This window comes from Paroedura picta, chromosome 7 (genome assembly GCF_049243985.1).
Source record: "Paroedura picta isolate Pp20150507F chromosome 7, Ppicta_v3.0, whole genome shotgun sequence".
NCBI lineage: Eukaryota > Metazoa > Chordata > Lepidosauria > Squamata > Gekkonidae > Paroedura > Paroedura picta.
The window spans coordinates 13652585-13670387 of NC_135375.1; the positions used below are offsets into that span (position 1 = coordinate 13652585).

The 17803-nt window shown below is 47.7% G+C and overlaps 1 protein-coding gene across 7 annotated transcripts in view; it reads right to left on the bottom strand.

The window, feature by feature from the left end:
• MYO5B (myosin VB) overlaps window positions 1-17803 on the bottom strand; it is a 296164-nt gene that overhangs the window by 190808 nt on the left and 87553 nt on the right. For all 7 annotated transcript variants that reach the window (XM_077346770.1, XM_077346774.1, XM_077346771.1 and 4 more), the window contains exon 2: window positions 10509-10619. In XM_077346770.1, the coding sequence (XP_077202885.1) occupies window positions 10509-10619 (111 nt within the window). The remainder of the gene's footprint in view (window positions 1-10508; window positions 10620-17803) is intronic.

A 17803-nucleotide genomic window follows, 5' to 3' on the forward strand; every position in this document is an offset into this window, starting at 1 on the left:
TGGTTTTTATATGCCACTTTTCTCTGCCCGAAGGAGTCTCAGAGCGGCTTACATTCGCCTTCCCTTTCCTCTCCCCACAACAGACACCCTGTGAGGGAGGTGAGGCTGAGAGAGCCCTGAGATTACTGAAGAAGAGTTGGTTGTTATATGCTGCTTTTCTCTACCTGAAGGAGTCTCAAAGCGGCTTCCAATCGCCTTCCCTTTCCTCTCCCCATAACAGACACCCTGTGAGGTGGGTGAGGCTGAGAGAGCCCTCAGTCAGGACAGCTTTATCTGTGCTGTGACTAGCCCATGGTCCCCCAGCTGGCTGCATGTGGAGGGAGAAACGGGGAATCAAACCCAGCTCACCAAATTAGAAATCCTTGCTCCTAACCACTACACCACGCTGGTTCAAGGGAATTCCCCATTCCTCCTGATTGGGTGAGCCAATTCTACTTGTCCCTAGAATCATAGAATCATAGAGTTGGAAGGGACCTCCAGGGTCATCTAGTCCAACCCCCTGCACAATGCAGGGACTAACAACTACCTGCCCACCCACAGTGACCCCAATTTCATGCCCAAGTGATCGTTTGAGCCAGAGAATCGTGGTTGTCCAATGCATCAAGGCACCACATGCAAAATTAATTGCAAGCACCACCTGGTAGCAAATGCAACCTGGCAGGATCCTGCTTCACACTCCACAAAGCTGCTTTGCTGTCTCTCCCTCTCTCTGGCAGGGCAGCCTTAAAACACGGAAGCTCACCCTGGGGGGGGGGGGAGGTGACAAAGGTGTTTACAGATAAAAGGGGCAAACATCACGCTGCTCTGGTTTAATTGGAAGCTCGGCTGCTACGGAGCCATGAAAGCTTTACCATATGCCCATCCATATGGTGGGGATGCCACAATGTTTGCTTCATAAAATTCCCCCAGTTAATCTGTTTTTTTAAAAGGACGTCCCTGTTCTTGGGCGGGGGGGGGGGGGACGTGATGTGAGAGCCCATAAAGAAACAGGGCAAAAACAATTTCGACAGTGGAAGGACTTGCCTCTCCAATATGCAATTAATTCCTTCTTACCTACTTGATAGTTAAATGATAAAATACAAGCAGGCAGTAGTCAGGCAGCTCACAGAGTGCTGCCATATTTTGACCTCTAAACCAATGGTGGCCAAACAGTGGCTCACCAGATGCTTATGGACTACAATTACCATGAGCCCCTACCAGCATGACCATGTATTGTAGGGGTGGCCAAAATGTGGCTCTCCCAATGCCCATGGACTACAGTTACCATGAGCCCCTGCTGGCATGGTGATGTATTGCAGGGGTGGCCAAAATGTGACTCTCTCGATGCCCATGGACTACAGTTACCATGAGCCCTTGCCTGCGTGGCCACGTATAGTTGTAGTCCAAGCTGTGGCTCTCCCAATGCCCATGGACTACAATTACCACGAGCCCCTACCAGCATCACCGTGTATTGCATGGGTGGCCAAAATGTGGCTTTCTTCATGCACATGGACTACAATTACCATGAGCCCCTGCCGGCATGGCCATGTATTGTAGGGTTGGCCAAAATGTAGCTCTCCCAATGCCCATGGACTACAATTACCATGAGCTCCTTCCAACGTAGCCATGGATCACAGAGGTAGCCAAAGTGTGGCTCTCCTGAGGGGTGGGGCAAAAGCCTCTAAAACTGTTGAATATGTGGTGTGACTCTTACTGGGGTTTTAAACCAGGGTTTCCCAAGTCCAGTTCAGCTCTTTTTTTCTCTACAGCCGCTTTATGAAAAAGAGAGAAGAGAGCTTTTCTTTTTAAACCCCACTTTTCACTATCCAAAGGAGTCCCAAAATCGCTTACAAAACCCCTTTCCCTTCCTCTCCCCACAACAGACACCCTATGAGGTAGGCAGGGGTGAGAGAGCTCTGAGAGAATTTCTCTGTGAGAACAGTTCTAAGAGAACTGTGACTGGCCCAAGGTCACCCTGCTGGCTGCATATAAAATAGTGGGGAAATCAAACCTAGTTCTCCCGATTAGAGTCTGTCACTTGTTAACCACCATACCGCTACACACCCCTTTAAGAAGAAGTAGTTGGTTTTTATACCCTGCTTTTTTCTGCCAGAAGGAGTCTCAAAACAGCTTACGATCGCCTTCCCTTCCTCTCCCCAAAACAGACACCCTGTGAGCTAGGTGGGGCTGAGAGAGCTCTGACAGGACTGCTCTGTGAGAACAGCACTATCAGGACTGTGACAAGCCCTGTGCATGGGAACCTAACCCGGTTCGCCAGATTAGAAGCCGCTGCTCTTGACCACTACACCACACTAGCTCCCAGCTTGTTTCACATTCACACACACAAACACCCTATTGATGAAATCAGAGTCCAGTCACACCTTTAAGACCAACAAAGATTTATTCAAGGCGTGAGCTTTCGAGTGCAAGCACTCTTCCTCAGACTATGATCTTCTTACACGACAGGGAATATAGTGCTACCGGACTCTGATTTTATTGTGCTACTTCAGACCAACACGGCTACTCATTTGAATCTACCCTATTTATGGGCTTGTGATTCTGAGTAGTTCTGTTCCTGCCCTCTTGCACACTGCCCAATCTAGCGGGTGTTTCATCCATGATTGGGAATCGCAATTAACTCTGCTTTCTTCGCAGAGGGCAAGAGTAATTTTGGATTTACTATGTCCGTCGGAAGACCTGCCAGCTGTAAGGGCTGTGATGGTGTTGACTCTGTGCCTAGGAATCACAATGCTGACTCCCACCCAGATGGCTGCGCTAAATGTTGTCACAGCTGCACAATTCTTTTGTCAGTGTTCAAGAGGACAATCCATTTATTACTATTACTATTGTTGTTGTTGTTAGGTGCGAAGTCGTGTCCGACCCATCGCAACCCCATGGACAGTGATCCTCCAGGCCTTCCTGTCCTCTACCATTCCCTGGAGTCCATTTAAGTTTGCACTATTACTATTACTATTACTATTACTATTACTATTACTATTACTATTACTATTACTATTACTATTACTATTACTATTACTATTACTATTACTATTACTATTACTATTACTATTACTTCACTTGTAACCTGCCATTCCTACAGAATGGCTCATGGTGGGTATCAAAAACAAACCACCAATAACATTTCCCATAAAATCAACAATAAAATCCCCTATATAAAATCCCATAGACTTAAACACACACACACAAGCCACGTCCAGTCTGAGCTAAGTGGTGTTCCAACTTAGCCCTTAAAACATAGATCGGCTGAAGGAAATAAACACTGAAGGGTTTTTGGGGGGAGAGGGGGGACAACACAACCATATATGAAGAAGAAGAAGAAGAAGAAGAAGAAGAAGAAGAAGAAGAAGAAGAAGAAGAAGAAGAAGAAGAAGAAGAAGAAGAAGAAGAAGAAGAAGAAGAAGAAGAGTTGGTTCTTATATGCCGCTTTTCCCTACCCGAAGGAGGCTCAAAGCGGCTTACAGTCGCCTTCCCATTCCTCTCCCCACAACAGACACCCTGTTTAACAAATATTAAAAATGAACTAATTCCCACCCATTCGGAAAACCCGTCAAAACACCCCAGGGGTGTTGTGAAAACCTGGTTGAGAAATCTGGCCCGGAGCTATCGTGAGGGGAGGAATGCACAGCAATATTTTCAGGGGTATCGATACCACAGCATCGAGACTCAAACGTAGCATCCCAGACTTACTTGCAAGGCCCACAAAAGAGGCTGAGACCAGCAGGTCTCCTGAGGCAAAGCGGGCTAAGGTGGAGACAGATCTCACCATCGCTGGCAGCAAATAAACCTCAAGTCACGGCTAGGGTGTCTTCGGTGCTCTTGCCTTTGTGTTCCCCAAATATGTATGTGTTGCCAAGTCTCAACTGACTTAAAGTATCCCCAGCAAGAGGCATTCAGAGCAAGTGAGGGGCAGAGGTGGTTGGCCATTGCCTACCTCTGTAGAGTCTTCCTTGGTGGTCTCCTTCCAAGTACTAACCTGGCTTATGGCGACCCCAGCGAAGGGTTTTCAGGGCGAGGAGCAGAGGCAATTGGCCACTGCCGTCCTCTGTAGAGCCTTCCTTGGTGGTCTCCCAAGTATCAGCCTGGCTTACTTTAGACTTATGGTGACCCCAGGGAAGGGTTTTCAGGGCAAGTGAGGAACAGAGGTGGTTTGCCATTGCCGTCTTTTGTAGAGACGTTCTTGGTGGCTTCCCAAGTATCAGCCTGGCTTACTTGAGACTTATGGTGACCCCAGCAATGGATTTTCAGGGCAAGTGAGTAGCAGAAGCAATTGGCCATTGTGGTCCTCTGTAGAGCCTTCCTTGGTGGTCTCCCAAGTATCAACCTGGCTTACTTGACTGACGTTGACCCCAAAGAAGGGTTTTCACAAAAAGTGAGGAGCAAAGTTGGTTTGCCATTGCCGTCCTCTGTAGAGCCTTCCTTGGTGGTCTCCCAAGTATCAACCTGGCTTATTTTAGACTTCTGGTGACCCCAAAGAAGGGTTTTCAGGGCAAGTGAGGAGCAGAGGTGGTTTGCCATTGCCGTCCTCTGTAGAGCCTTCCTTGGTGGTCTCCCTTCCAAATTATCAACCTTGCTTAGCTTCTGAGATCCGGCTCCACCACACCAGCCTTCTTCCCCTCTCTGATCAGTGACAGAGTAATCTACGGCTCGCTAGCAACAGGAGCGTTTTTTGGCAGGCCCCATGAATTATTCACCATGTCCTTGGAGCGCACTCAGTTTGTAGAAGCCGCATCTGTTAACTGGTTTAGTAACACGGCAGAGCTGTTCCTGAACAATTTAAAAAATGTTTATGAAAGAAGGGGGGGAAATACACTCCCTCTCGCCCTCGATACCAGCCAAGTGGGTTAGGCGCATGGTGGATTTGCTGGCATTCCCCCACAAAAAATGGCACTCAGCTCCACATGCAATTCCCCCTTGTGTCATCGCGGATGTTTCGTTAGCAGGAGCAAATGTGGCAGGGCCTTTCCAAGCTGTTACTGCCGATCATATTTTCCAAATGTTTCTTGAAGTGCACCTAAAGGGCCATGTTGGCGTTCACGAGTAGGGGACTGGTTACGTTTGCTGTATTTTATTGCTGCAAAGCCAGACAGCATAACTAACAATCCTATGGAAATTATTTAGGAATTTGGAAAGCGGGAGTGTGAAGGAAAGGGCTCTGATGGATCAGACCAATGGCACATTTATCTCTGTGGCTCTCCAGATGTCCGTGGACTACAATTCCCATGAGCCTCAGCCACCCCGATCTAGCTGAGCATCCTGATTCATGCAGTGGCCCATCTGGTGCCCTGCAGGGTCAAATAGGTCTGAGAGCCCAAAGACATCTCACTGGTCTTTGGTAGGGATGCTTTCGGCCAAGATTTCTCAGCAGCCCCCTTCTTCTTGTGGACAGAAGGTCCCAGGATCAATCCCCAGCATTTCCAGTTAAAAGGATCAGGAAAGACCTCTGCCTGAGACCCTGGACAGCTGCTGCCGGTTTGTGTAGACAATACTGGCATGGATGGACCAAGGGTCCGAGACAACGGAAGGCGATTTTTTGTGTGTGCATGAAGCTGAGTTATACGGAATCAGATTGTGGGTCCATCAAGGTCAGTATGGTCAACTCACGCTGGCCGAGACCCTCCAGGACAAAGTCTGCACTTACATTGTCAATCCTGTTGAATTCAGATCGACTTGCACTTGGGTCTTCCTCTTCCCCTCCCCATTGAAACAGAAATGTGTTCTGCACGTGGTTAGGGTAGTTCAGAAGGGGAGGGGGCGAAGCACAGCCTCTTTCTTTCTTTTCTTGAAGGGGCGGGAGAGCAGGAGCCTCTTTCTATTGTTGGAGGGTGGGAGAGAGGATCGAAGAAGGCAGAGGAGGGAGAAAAAAATCCAAGACCGACAGAAGTTGAGAGAAATTAGGTGCTTCTCCTTTAAGGCAAGCTTGTCACATGAGCAGCTTTGGCCAATCAGGGGTTCTCTACCACGGAGCAGAGGCCAGATTCAAAACAGCCTGCTTTCTCAATCCGAATCTTAAAATATTGAGGGTTAAAAGCACTCTAAGATATTGCACAATAAAGGTAGGGTGACTCCGGATCAATCCTGCTTGTTGCAGAAGGAAAATTTAAATCGCCCAAAATAATTCTGTGTAAACCGGCAGGGACTGAATCGACTTGGGATTGGAATAAAAGCTCCATGCAGTTTACACCCAGGTCTCAGGCAGAGGTCTTTCACATCACCTCCAACATTAGATTAATTCAGGGGAGAACAAAGAAAGATTGTTTTATAATGCATCTGATGGAATTTCCTAAATATATCTCATTTAAGGAAGTTCTTTAATGGGAAGGAGGCCTTTTGCTGTTGTTTTTTACACCGGATTAAGGTGATACATAATAATATTTTGAACTGGGTTAAATAATTTTATGTCGAAAGAATGCCGATTTGGATGGAAGCTCCTCCCCCTACCTCCACTTCCTTTTGCTTTTGGTTTAGTTTCTGGTTTTCCCTTATGTATTCTTATATGCCATTTGTGTCTTTATTGGTCAGAACAATAATGGTTTATTTCCATATGTGTACAAAGATGGTTCTGTTCTGATGTTTTTTTCTGAATCATAGTACCACAGAGCTGGAAGGTGCTATATAGCCCATCTAGTCCAACCTCCTGCTCAACGCAGGATTAGCCCTAAGCATCCAGGCAAAGTATCCAGTACCTTTCTGGTGTGTGTTTTGTTTATATGTCTATAATAAAACTTGGAGGGGGGGGGAGAATTCCTACATCAGTGGTTCTCAGCCTCGGGGTTCCGACCCCATTTGGGGTCACTTGGCCCCTTCTACAGGGTCGCCCCATTGCTGGCTGCCATGGTGAGCGGAGGAGGCGGTCAGCAGAGCCAGCAGGGGCACACCTCCCCGTCCCCTGTCATCTTCTTTCCTCCCCAAATGGATACCCTCCCTTCCCTTCTTGCCCCTCCCGTACATGCTCCTCCAGAGCTCACTGCTCCCACCCCTGGTGCAAGTAGCCCACCGGAGCGCCCACCGCCTGAGTGACTGGCTGCCCCGAGGAATGCACGGTAGCAACTATTTGCCAAGACAGGGAAGGGGGAAAAGGAGCACCCGCCACCCACTGCGCCCACCGCGTTCCATGCCTTCAAGGAGCCCCAGCTGGCCCGGGGGCACAAGCGAGAGGCCCCGAGCATCCCAGAGCCGACCGTCTCCGCTGGAGCCTGCAGGCAAGGGATGTCCTCCCTGCCTGCCCCTCCTGGTTGCACTCTCTCAGTCTTGCAGAGGTGGAGGCAGCGGCAGGCGAGGAGGCCAGGCACAGCAGCCGGGGAGGGAGAGGTGCTTCCCCATGGTTGCCTCCTCCCTGAATCGTGGCCTCAACTTCGACAGCAGCAGCGGCACAGCCATGAAACTCGCTGCCTCCATGCCACCTTGACTGTTTTGCACCTGCATGCGCGTGCCCATGCACCCGTGCCCACATGCGCACGCTGCCCGCCTGTCGCCGAAGTTGGGGCTGCAGCCCCAAGAAGGTTGAGAACCGCTGTCCTACGTGATCCTTTTAACTGGAGATGCCAGGGATTGAACCTGGAACCTTCTACACACCAAGCAGATGCCCTTCCACTACGCGACAGCCCCTTCCACTGATGGAAGAACGAGAATTAAGTTTGTTCTTCCCCTTCATTAAAAATACAGAATTCTATGCCTATCTTATTTTGCATGTCTGCTCCCACACATCACAGAAATAAGGAATTAGTTCTTAACCACAATTAACCCCACAAAGAGGTCAGCTTGGGAATGAGCCATGTCCACTAACATATTGGCTTAATTGAGGTTAAGTGGGACATCTGGATGAAGTTTAAACTTCATCAATATTAAAAATCCTTCCATTAGCTGACAATATGTTTCTGGCTCCCTAACTCAGTGGGAATGGGCAGCTGCTGTCCATCCTGGAGTTTTTTGCACTGTTGCCCCTTTGTTGAAGGCCCTCCTGAGCCCTCAAGAAAGGGAGGCATACACATTGAAAAATAAAAAAATAAATCTCTTTATTCAGTTTCACTTATTTATTCAATTCATATCCAGACTTTCAGCCAGATCAGGGCCAACCAGGGTAATCAAGGTTGTGCCCTTCGGCCGCCAAAGGGGCCGTTCGAGCCTGAAGCAGCCAGTACTGTGGCGTGGGAGAGAGGGGCAGTGCCGGTGCAGCAGTCAGCACACGCACGCAAGTGCAGAGCTCTGGGTCCAAACAGGCCGGCGAGCCTCTGAAGGCTGCGGGGGCTACTTTGGGTTCCTGAGCAGCTCTGGCCCCTGAACCCCCGCAGGTGGTAGCCAGCGGCTGAGGGACCTCCAGCCTGCAGCCCTGGCAGCTCACTAACTCTGGTGATGGACTTCCAAGCAGCCAGGGACTCCGACCAAGTGGAAACAGTGGGAGGAGACAGTCAGGGGCAGGACACGTTAGCTGATTGGGCGGCCACTGGGTGGATGACCAATCAGGCTGGAGGAGGATACAGGCAGGAGCCATATAGGCGATCAGATTGGCCTGTAAACGTTTATGCCAAACTCACTTTTATTTATATGCGCATGTTTACAGATATGGTCCCTATGGTTTCAAGCAATTGTTGAGAAAGTCATAACTCAGCTGTATTACTTATAAGTGTTTTTCTCTGAAGGCCTAAAATTGATTTTTCTAAAAGGGATTTATCTATTTCACAGAGCACTATGTATGTACCCTATATTGTAGTTTTATCATATTACAGGCAAATATAATTTCGCCCTGGCAGAAATTTATTTGTTCTGCTAGGACACACAGTTCTGCATTTCTCTGTCCAGACCACCTGACACTGCTGTATCAGTTTTGACCCAATCTGGTCCCACTTGCCAGGCAATTCTGACACTCAACATGTCCCCACTATTAACTGTTGGCGTTGATTATTGTTGCATTGTTGATTGACAGTGACAGTTATGATTGATGTTCTCATTCATACCGTATCACAGGGGTAGTCAAACTGCAGCCCTCCAGATGTCCATGGACTACAATTCCCATGAGCCCCTGCCAGCTTTTGCTGGCAGGGGCTCATGGGAATTGTAGTCCATGGACATCTGGAGGGCCGCAGTTTGACTACCCCTGCCTGTAGTATATGTTCCCTGCACCTTCTCGTTACTACTGTTCCTATGTACACCACCCCGAGACATCACAGCGAGGGGTGATATATAAGTTGCATGAATAAATGAATAAATAAAATGCCACTTCATCAGATACATACATATATCCCTCTATACCTAAGTCTTAGGCAGCAATCCCAATTTCAGTGTTCTGACATGCAGAACTTCTCTAATGACCATACACATACTACAAAGCACTCCAAGCTGGTAAGTGTGACTATCAACATCATAACAGCATCCTCTGCCACACGTTGCTTTTGCATTTTGGATTTGGTTCCGACTAGCTACACTGCATATCTTTCTTGTATTGTTTGTGAAAAGATTTACGCATCTTATTGCATTGTCTATCGAACTGTTCAGTAAACAATGCAATGAGATGTGTAAATATTCATGACGTGATCCACAGGGAGTTACACGCATGAAAAGTGGAGTACAAGTGAAATAAACGAACAAATACGATAAATGAGGATTTTGTTCTCCATTTCTGTCTCTTGCTGCTATCTATCTATCTATCTATCTATCTATCTATCTATCTATCTATCTATCTATCTATCTATCTATCTATCTATCTATCTATCTATCTATCTATCTATCTATCTATCTATCTATCATCTATCTATCTATCTATCTATCTATCTATCTATCTATCTATCTATCTATCTATCTATCTATCTATCTATCTATCTATCTATCTATATCTATAGGTAAAGGTAAAGGTAAAGGTATCCCCTGTGCAAGCACCGAGTCATGTCTGACCCTTGGGGTGACGCCCTCCAGCGTTTTCATGGCAGACTCAATACGGGGTGGTTTGCCAGTGCCTTCCCCAGTCATGACCGTTTACCCCCCAGCAAGCTGGGTACTCATTTTACCGACCTCGGAAGGATGGAAGGCTGAGTCAACCTTGAGCCGGCTGCTGGGATTGAACTCCCAGCCTCATGGGCAAAGCTTTCAGACGGCTGCCTTACCACTCTGCGCCACAAGAGGCTCTTATCTATATCTATATCTATATCTATATCTATATCTATATCTATATCTATATCTATATCTATATCTATATCTATATCTATATCTATATCTATATCTATCTATCCATCTATCCATCTATCCATCTATCCATCCATCAAATTTGATCCCCGCCACTCTCAGCTCGCTGGCTCATAGCGGGTTACAAGAAATAAAAAACCATAATACAATAAAACTCCCATTAAAACCCAATCTAAAGTTAACATCAGAAACACAACACACAAGCATGGTGACAACAACAAGTACTCCGCCACTACGGAACAGCTCCCCCACGGGGGCAACAGGGAAACATTTGCTGACCACCACAGATAGAACAGGGGTTAGGAAGGGTAGGGTAAACATGCTTGAATAAATACCGTATCATCTTCAAGCTTCAAGTGTAGCGTTCTATCTCCGTCTTTGTAATCTTTGATGATTTCCGCTGATTTCCACACTTCCTCCGGGTCAGGAATCCAAACCCTTGTATACTACATAAAGATAAGAAAGGGAGGGGGGCACAGATATTAACAACCATGTGATACAGAGTCCATCAGAAAGCCCTGCTGGATCCCAACAAAAATCCAGTATCCTGTTTCTATAATGGCCAGATCTATTTTATTTCCACATGTGTGTGTGTTTTTACATAAAATACATTTTTAACCCAGCGTCTTGGTCCAATGCCATCAGGACAGTTAATATAAATAGAAAAGTAGTAAAGCTGATCATCAACAATCAAGACAGAGAAGCAATTTTTTAAAAAGCAAAAGTATCAAAACATAAAAACAGCAGCAAGCGTAAAGATTTGTCAATAAAACCCAGCAAGAAAACAGCAACCATTTTTGAAGAGATGGACCTTTTTACTACCCCAGGCAGTCACGGCTTACGAACAGCATTGATTTTTGAGGCTGTCCTCAGTGCTGCCTGAATACCACCAATAAAACCATCAGCAATCTTAACATAAAATTAGTATTAAAAACCACAGGGAGAGGTGGAGGGAAAGAGAAGGGCTCGGATGAAGCTCATGAACAGAACATAGAGGCTCCTTCTGGGGTTCCTCGAAGTCTGAAGAAAGTTTCAGGGTTTTCTGAACAGTAAAAATAGTTGAGAAAGGCTGGACTATAATCAGATCCATCTTCACCTTTGATTGGGGCCAACAGAGGATAGAATAGGGGAGACGCATGGAAACAATTGACTTTGTCCATAAAGAGAGCCTTATCATTCCTTTATGTTTCAGAATGCAAACGTAGCTATTCAAAGGGGGGTGGAAATAAGATTATTTTCCATCATGTTGGGATTTTTTAAAGTCTTTTAATGGGTATTTTAATGGGACTAGACCAGGGGTAGTCAAACTGCTGCCCTCCAGATGTCCATGGACTACAGTTCCCATGGGCCCCTGCCAGCGAAGGCTGGCAGGGGCTCATGGGAATTGTAGTCCATGGACATCTGGAGGGCCGCAGTTTGACTACCCCTGGACTAGACTATTGTTACCCACCACGAGCCTTTTAGGCAGTGGCGGGAAATAAATAAATATAATAATAGTAGCAATAGCAACAATAGCAACAACAACAACAACAACAACAACAACAACAATAATAATAATAATAAAGGGTAGCCAACTCAGTTTCTCACTGAGTTTCCCACTGCCATGATTTTCTCCCAGTTTTCTGGTCAGGTGCCAGGTGAGTATTTTTCCCTTCATAAAACACAAGAGGAGACTGGCCATTTCCACCCAGCACCTTTTAAGGTCAAGGAATTTCCTGTGCTGCACCTTGATATCTCTGCCACACTAGGCCTGCTGTCGACCTCACCTTCCATCTGCAGTCCAGGCTTTTTCTATGCCTCAAGAACTGCTTCTCTAACCCCGCACCTCTCTCAAGCTGTCTTTTCTCTTTACCTCGGGGGGCCCCCTCAGTCAGAGGGAGAAAGTAAGTCAGAGCAAGGGAGCGTCACTGTCAGATTCCCCATCGACTTTCCAATGAACACGCTTGGCATAGCAGCAAAAGTGATTTATTGAAGAAGTGATACAAGACTTGTGATTCATCTTCTTGAAACTGATCTGATAGGCAACACACTAATTATTATAACCTCAGCTTCCCATCCCTTGTTAATGCAAACATGCCCCAACTAAAGAAGGCAGACTTCCCTTTCCCCCCAAGCAAATGGGGGGCTCTCCTGGTCACATGGGAAGTGCACCCTGGTGCAAATTACATCATAGCGCCCAGCTGACCATGTGGAAGAAGTTGAAGAGGAATGTGGCTGGGGCGGGACAGACTACCTGATTGGCCGTTTGTTGAATGGACAGCCAATCAGGTAAGTTATGAGTCCAAACTCCTCCCACCATCCCTCTCCGGCTTTATTTATGGTACAGATTTATCGGTCGCATGGCATATGTGTAGTATAGCCAGGGGTTCCTAATACTGCCTGGCTCTCAGGCAGGAGATGGTCAGAGCTGGTTTGTCATTGCCTGCTTCCACGTCACAACTCTGATATTACCTAGAAGTTGCTGTTGCAAGTGATGGCCTGGGCTGACCCTGCTTAGCTTCCGAGATCTCACTTGCCTGGATTATTCAGGCTGGGTTCGGTGACAGTAGACAGTATGCAATCCCTTGACTCTTGTTCTTGTTTGAACTCCCTCCCTGGGGGAGATGCAAGCAGGTTTTGCAAGTCCCTCCTTGTCGTTCTTCTAGGAAGGAAGTACCTAGTTTACCAAAGAATCATGGCGCGGAGCAGCCAGTGGCTGAGTCTTTGCACATGGTAACAAGAAACAATGGCTAAAAGAACAGAGAGGAAAACTGATCCAGAAACTGGAGGCAAAAAGAAGAGCTGTTTTTTCCTACCCCTCTTTTTACTACCCGAAGGAGTTCCAAAGCAGCTCACAAACACTTTTCCTTTCCTCTCTCCACCACAGGACACCCTGTGAGGTAGGTGGGCTGAGAGAGCTCTGAGAGAACTGCTTCCAAAAACAGTTCTAAGAGAACTGTGACTAACTCAAGGTCACACAGCTAGCTGCAAGTGGAAGAGTGGGGAATCCAACCTGGTTCTGCAAATTAGACTGTGTTGCTCTTAACCACTACACCAGGGGTGGTCGAACTGCGGCCCTCCAGATGTCCACGGACCGTGGACATCTGGAGGACCGCAGTTTGACCACCTCTGCACTACACCATGCTGGCCCTCCTTTATTCAGGACTGACAAATCCTGTTTGGTGTCCGTCATAAGTTCTGTTTCAACCTCATGATATTGAATCTGCTTTCCCCATAGTTCATGGGACCATACAAATAATAATTAAAACAAAACAAAAAAAAACAACTGGAAATATTTGGGACCAAAGGTTTGGATGTCTGTGCAACAGGTTACAAAAACATGTGTGAACATTTATTATGCGCAACTTTAAAAACAAACCTTGAAGGCTAAAAAAACACACGAATTATGGAAAAGTGATCTTGTGCACTGGACAATCTCAGGCCTTTGACCTTCTTAGACCTGACATGTTTCGACCCTCGCTGGGTCTTCCTCAGAGGTCTAATTCTGACACGCACACAGGAATAAAATATGAAACCCATAAAGCAGCCAGTGAAATAAATAAATTACGAGAACATATTTTGTTTAGGGCAGGGGTAGTCAAACTGCGGCCCTCCAGATGTCCATGGACTACAATTCCCAGGAGCCCCCTGCCAGCGAATGCTGGCAGGGGGCTCCTGGGAATTGTAGTTCATGGACATCTGGAGGGCCGCAGTTTGACTACCCCTGGTTTAGGGGGACAAAATCCATGAAGCTGACAGAAAATGTCCGTTTATCAGTTAATAGTTCCCTTCTTCCAGGCTGCCAAGAAATTCTGTTGGGCGCCCATGAAAGCAGAGCAGGTACAAAGGCAGGTAAGTTGGTTGAGCCCAATACCTGCGAGTGTTTTTAAGGGATTCTAAAAGGCATTCCTCTTGTGGCGCAGAGTGGTAAGGCAGCAGACATGCAGTCTGAAAGCTCTGCCCATGAGGCTGGGAGTTCGATCCCAGCAGCCAGCTCAAGGTTGACTCAGCCTTCCATCCTTCCGAGGTCGGTAAAATGAGTACCCAGCTTGCTGCTGGGGGGTAAAGCGGTCATGACTGGGGAAGGCACTGGCAAACCACCCCGTATTGAGTCTGCCATGAAAACGCTAGAGGGCGTCACCCCAAGGGTCAGACATGACTCGGTGCTTGCACAGGGGATACCTTTACCTTTAAAAGGCATTCCAGTTCTAAGAAAACAGCTTGCGAGAGACTTCAGGCCATCGGTGAGGTAAGCTACGAAACACTTCCAGAGATTTAAGTCCACCCGACGGCCTGCCTGTCAAAAAAGCATTTCAATCTTGTACTAATCCATGACTACAGATGAAGTCATTCGGTACGTTCAATCAGGCACAGTGGAAATCCACTGACTTCACGGGGTTCTTCCGCTCCCGAAACGCCCCCTCAAGTGTTAATGAAACAGCAGCCACCAGTGGGGTGTGTTTTTTTTAAAAAAAATGCTTTGCAGCTCAGTGGAAATGGATTCTTTATATGTATAATGTGTAATTATGTTTAGAGTTGCACAATAGCTAGAAACAGCAGGAACAATTTGACTTTAATGAAGCTAGCCAAATATAGTGCCGAGGAGTAGCGGCTTTTGCTAGCAAGGGGTGGGGGGGCAAGAAGAAAATGGGGGGGGGGTGGAGAGAGGGCATAGGCGTGCCTCCGGGGTGCTACGTTCCATGTTTCTCGACACCTTCGGATGCCACAGGGTTTCTGCTTTTAATCGAGAAACGGAGGGGGGGAATGACTTTAAGAATCTTGACTTTTATAGCTCACAAGAGATTTCATTTATCACTCTGCTCGGCTGTTTCCCTAGAATCCTAGAGTGGGAAGGGGCCATCTAGGCCATCTAGTCCCAACCCCTGCTCAATGCAAGATCAGCCTAAACTATATTCAGGATAAGACTCTGTCCAGCCGCTGCTTGAAGACGGCCAGTGAGGAGGAGCACACAACCTCCTTAGGCAGCCCCTTCCACTGCTGAACTAGACTCATAGAATACTAGAGTGGGAAGGTCATCTAGTCCCACCCCCTGCTCAAGGCATCTTCAAGTATTAAAAAGGCTGCCATATAGAGGATGGAGCAAAGTTGTTCTCTCTTGCCCCGGAGGGACGGACCAAAACCAATGGGATGAAATTAATACAAAAGGAATTCTGTCCTGACAGTCAGAGCGGTTTCTCAGTAGAACAGGCTTCCTCGGGAGGTGGCGGGTTCTCCATCTTTGGACATTTTTAAGCAGAGGCTGGATAGCCGTCTGACGGAGAGGCTGATTCTGTGAAGGTTCAAGGGGGTGGCAGGTTAGAGTGGATGAGCGATAGGGATGTGAGTGTCCTGCATGGTGCAGGGGGTTGGACTAGATGACCCATGAGGTCCCTTCCAACTCTATTATTCTATGCATGCGTGTGACTGCCACAAGATCACCCTGCCAGCTTCCATGGCAGAGTAGGGATTCGAACCTGCTTGAAGCCACCTCTGGCTGCATCCACGCATCAATAGATGGTGCGCCAAAGTTGCTTTACTTTTCAAAGGATCCACACTGTCCATATGAGAAAACCTTGTCGGGTTCCTGAGACGTTTCATGTGTGAGCCATACGTAAGCCATGTGCTGCTGCCGGCCCCGAGCTGTGACGCAGGACTGCACATGTGCCAAAGCACCACAAATGGATTCAGAACTCGGAAAACAAGTCTTTGGGGTCTGATGGTTCACAGACACGGGTTGCAATTATCCATCTTAATGAGACTGGAGAGGTTTTCCTTAGCACTCCGGCACCCCAGGAAAAGCACAGCCAGCAGACAAAGCTTAACAAACACTTTCAAGCAAGTCTAGAAATAACAAGAGGGGCGCATGATGGGTGCTCTCAGAGCCTGCGCATCTCAACACAGTGAACAAGCTCAGGTTCCTCTTTCATGTGTTCCCGAACGAGCAGAGAGCATTGCGCATTGCCCTCTGTCAGACACCATGCAAAGCTGATCAAAAGGAGACAAAAAGAGTCAAAGCTTCCAACTAGGGCTTCTGGAGTCGCCGATTTTGAAATCTGCTTTACGTGTGAAGCTTCAGAGAAGTATCCATTAGCAACGCAACTGCTAATACCTGCATTTGCATTCCAGTTACAAATCCCATTCCAGGAGTTTACAAACTCAGCGCTGACTTTCTCCTCCTACCCACACCCACACACAACCACAAAATCCCAGTGGAGGAAAATTATTCCACCATCTTCTGTCCTCTTCAGCCAGGGAGTGTGCCGCACCATTAGCCTACCTTGGCTAGGAGGTGCAAAAGATAAGCTCACATAAATAATAATAAGCAGGCAGGGCTCAGGAAAGAATTAGGGTCTGACTAGGTCTAACCTGGCTGGCCCAGACTAGCCTGATTGCATCCAATCTTGGAAGCTAAGCAGAGTCAGCCCTGGTCAGAACTTGGATGCAAGATGACCTAGTGGAGCTCTGCAGAGGCAAGCAAAGGCAAACTTTGAAATCCACAGCCTAAGGAGGTGGGGAGCTCGCCCTCACTGGCGGTCTTCAAGCAGCAGCTGGACAGAACCTTCTCCTGGATGCTTGAGGCTGAATCAGCCTTGAGCTGGGGATGGGTCTAGATGGCCTTTGTGGTCCCTTCCCACTCTAGGATTCAATGAGTCTAGTTCAGCAGTGGAAGGGGCTGCCTAAGGAGGTGGGGAGCTCCCCCTCACTGGCCATCTTCAAACAGCGGCTGGACAGACCCTTCTCCTGGGTGCTTTAGGCTGATCCTGCATTGAGCAAGAGGTGGGACTGGATGGCCTGCATGGCCCCTTCCCACTCTAGGATTCTAGGAGTCTAGTTCAGCAGTGGAATGGGCTGCCTAAGGAGGTGGGGAGCTCGCCCTCACTGGCGGTCTTCAAGCAGCAGCTGGACAGAACCTTCTCCTGGTTGCTTGTGGCTGATCCTGCATTGAGCAGGGGTTGGGACTAGATGGCCCCTTCCCACTCTAGGATTCTGAGTCTAGTTCAGCAGTGGAATTGGCTGCCTAAGGAGGTGGGGAGCTCCCCCTCACTGTGGTTCTTCAAGCAGAGGCTGGACAGAGACTTCTGGATGTTTGAGGCTGATCCTGCACTGAGTAGAGGGTTGGACATGGATCCATGATAAGTTAGCAACCGGAAGCCCCCAGCCCATTGGAATGCATCATCCGCTCCTCTCTACCCCCTCCAGGCCCATGGTGTATGTGTGTGACATGACCATATATGGTAATATCACCTGATAAATGTTTAACAAATGTAAAAATTATTAAAAATTAATTAACTCCCACCCATTTGGGAAACCCTTCCAGGGCCATCAAGAAACTACAGAGTTTCACAAAACCTAAATTGAAAAAGCCTTATCTAGCCCGTCCTTACCTATTCAAGAGCCAGCTTGGTGTAGTGGTTAGGAGTGCGGACTTCTAATCTGGCATGCCGGGTTCGATTCTGCGCTCCCCCACATGCAGCCAGCTGGGTGACCTTGGGCTCGCCACGGCACTGATAAAACTGTTCTGATCGAGCAGGAATCTCAGGGCTCTCTCAGCCTTACCCACCTCACAGGGTGTCTGTTGTGGGGAGAGGAAAGGGAAGGTGACTATAAGCCACTTTGAGCCTCCTTCAGGTACAGAAAAGTGGCATATAAG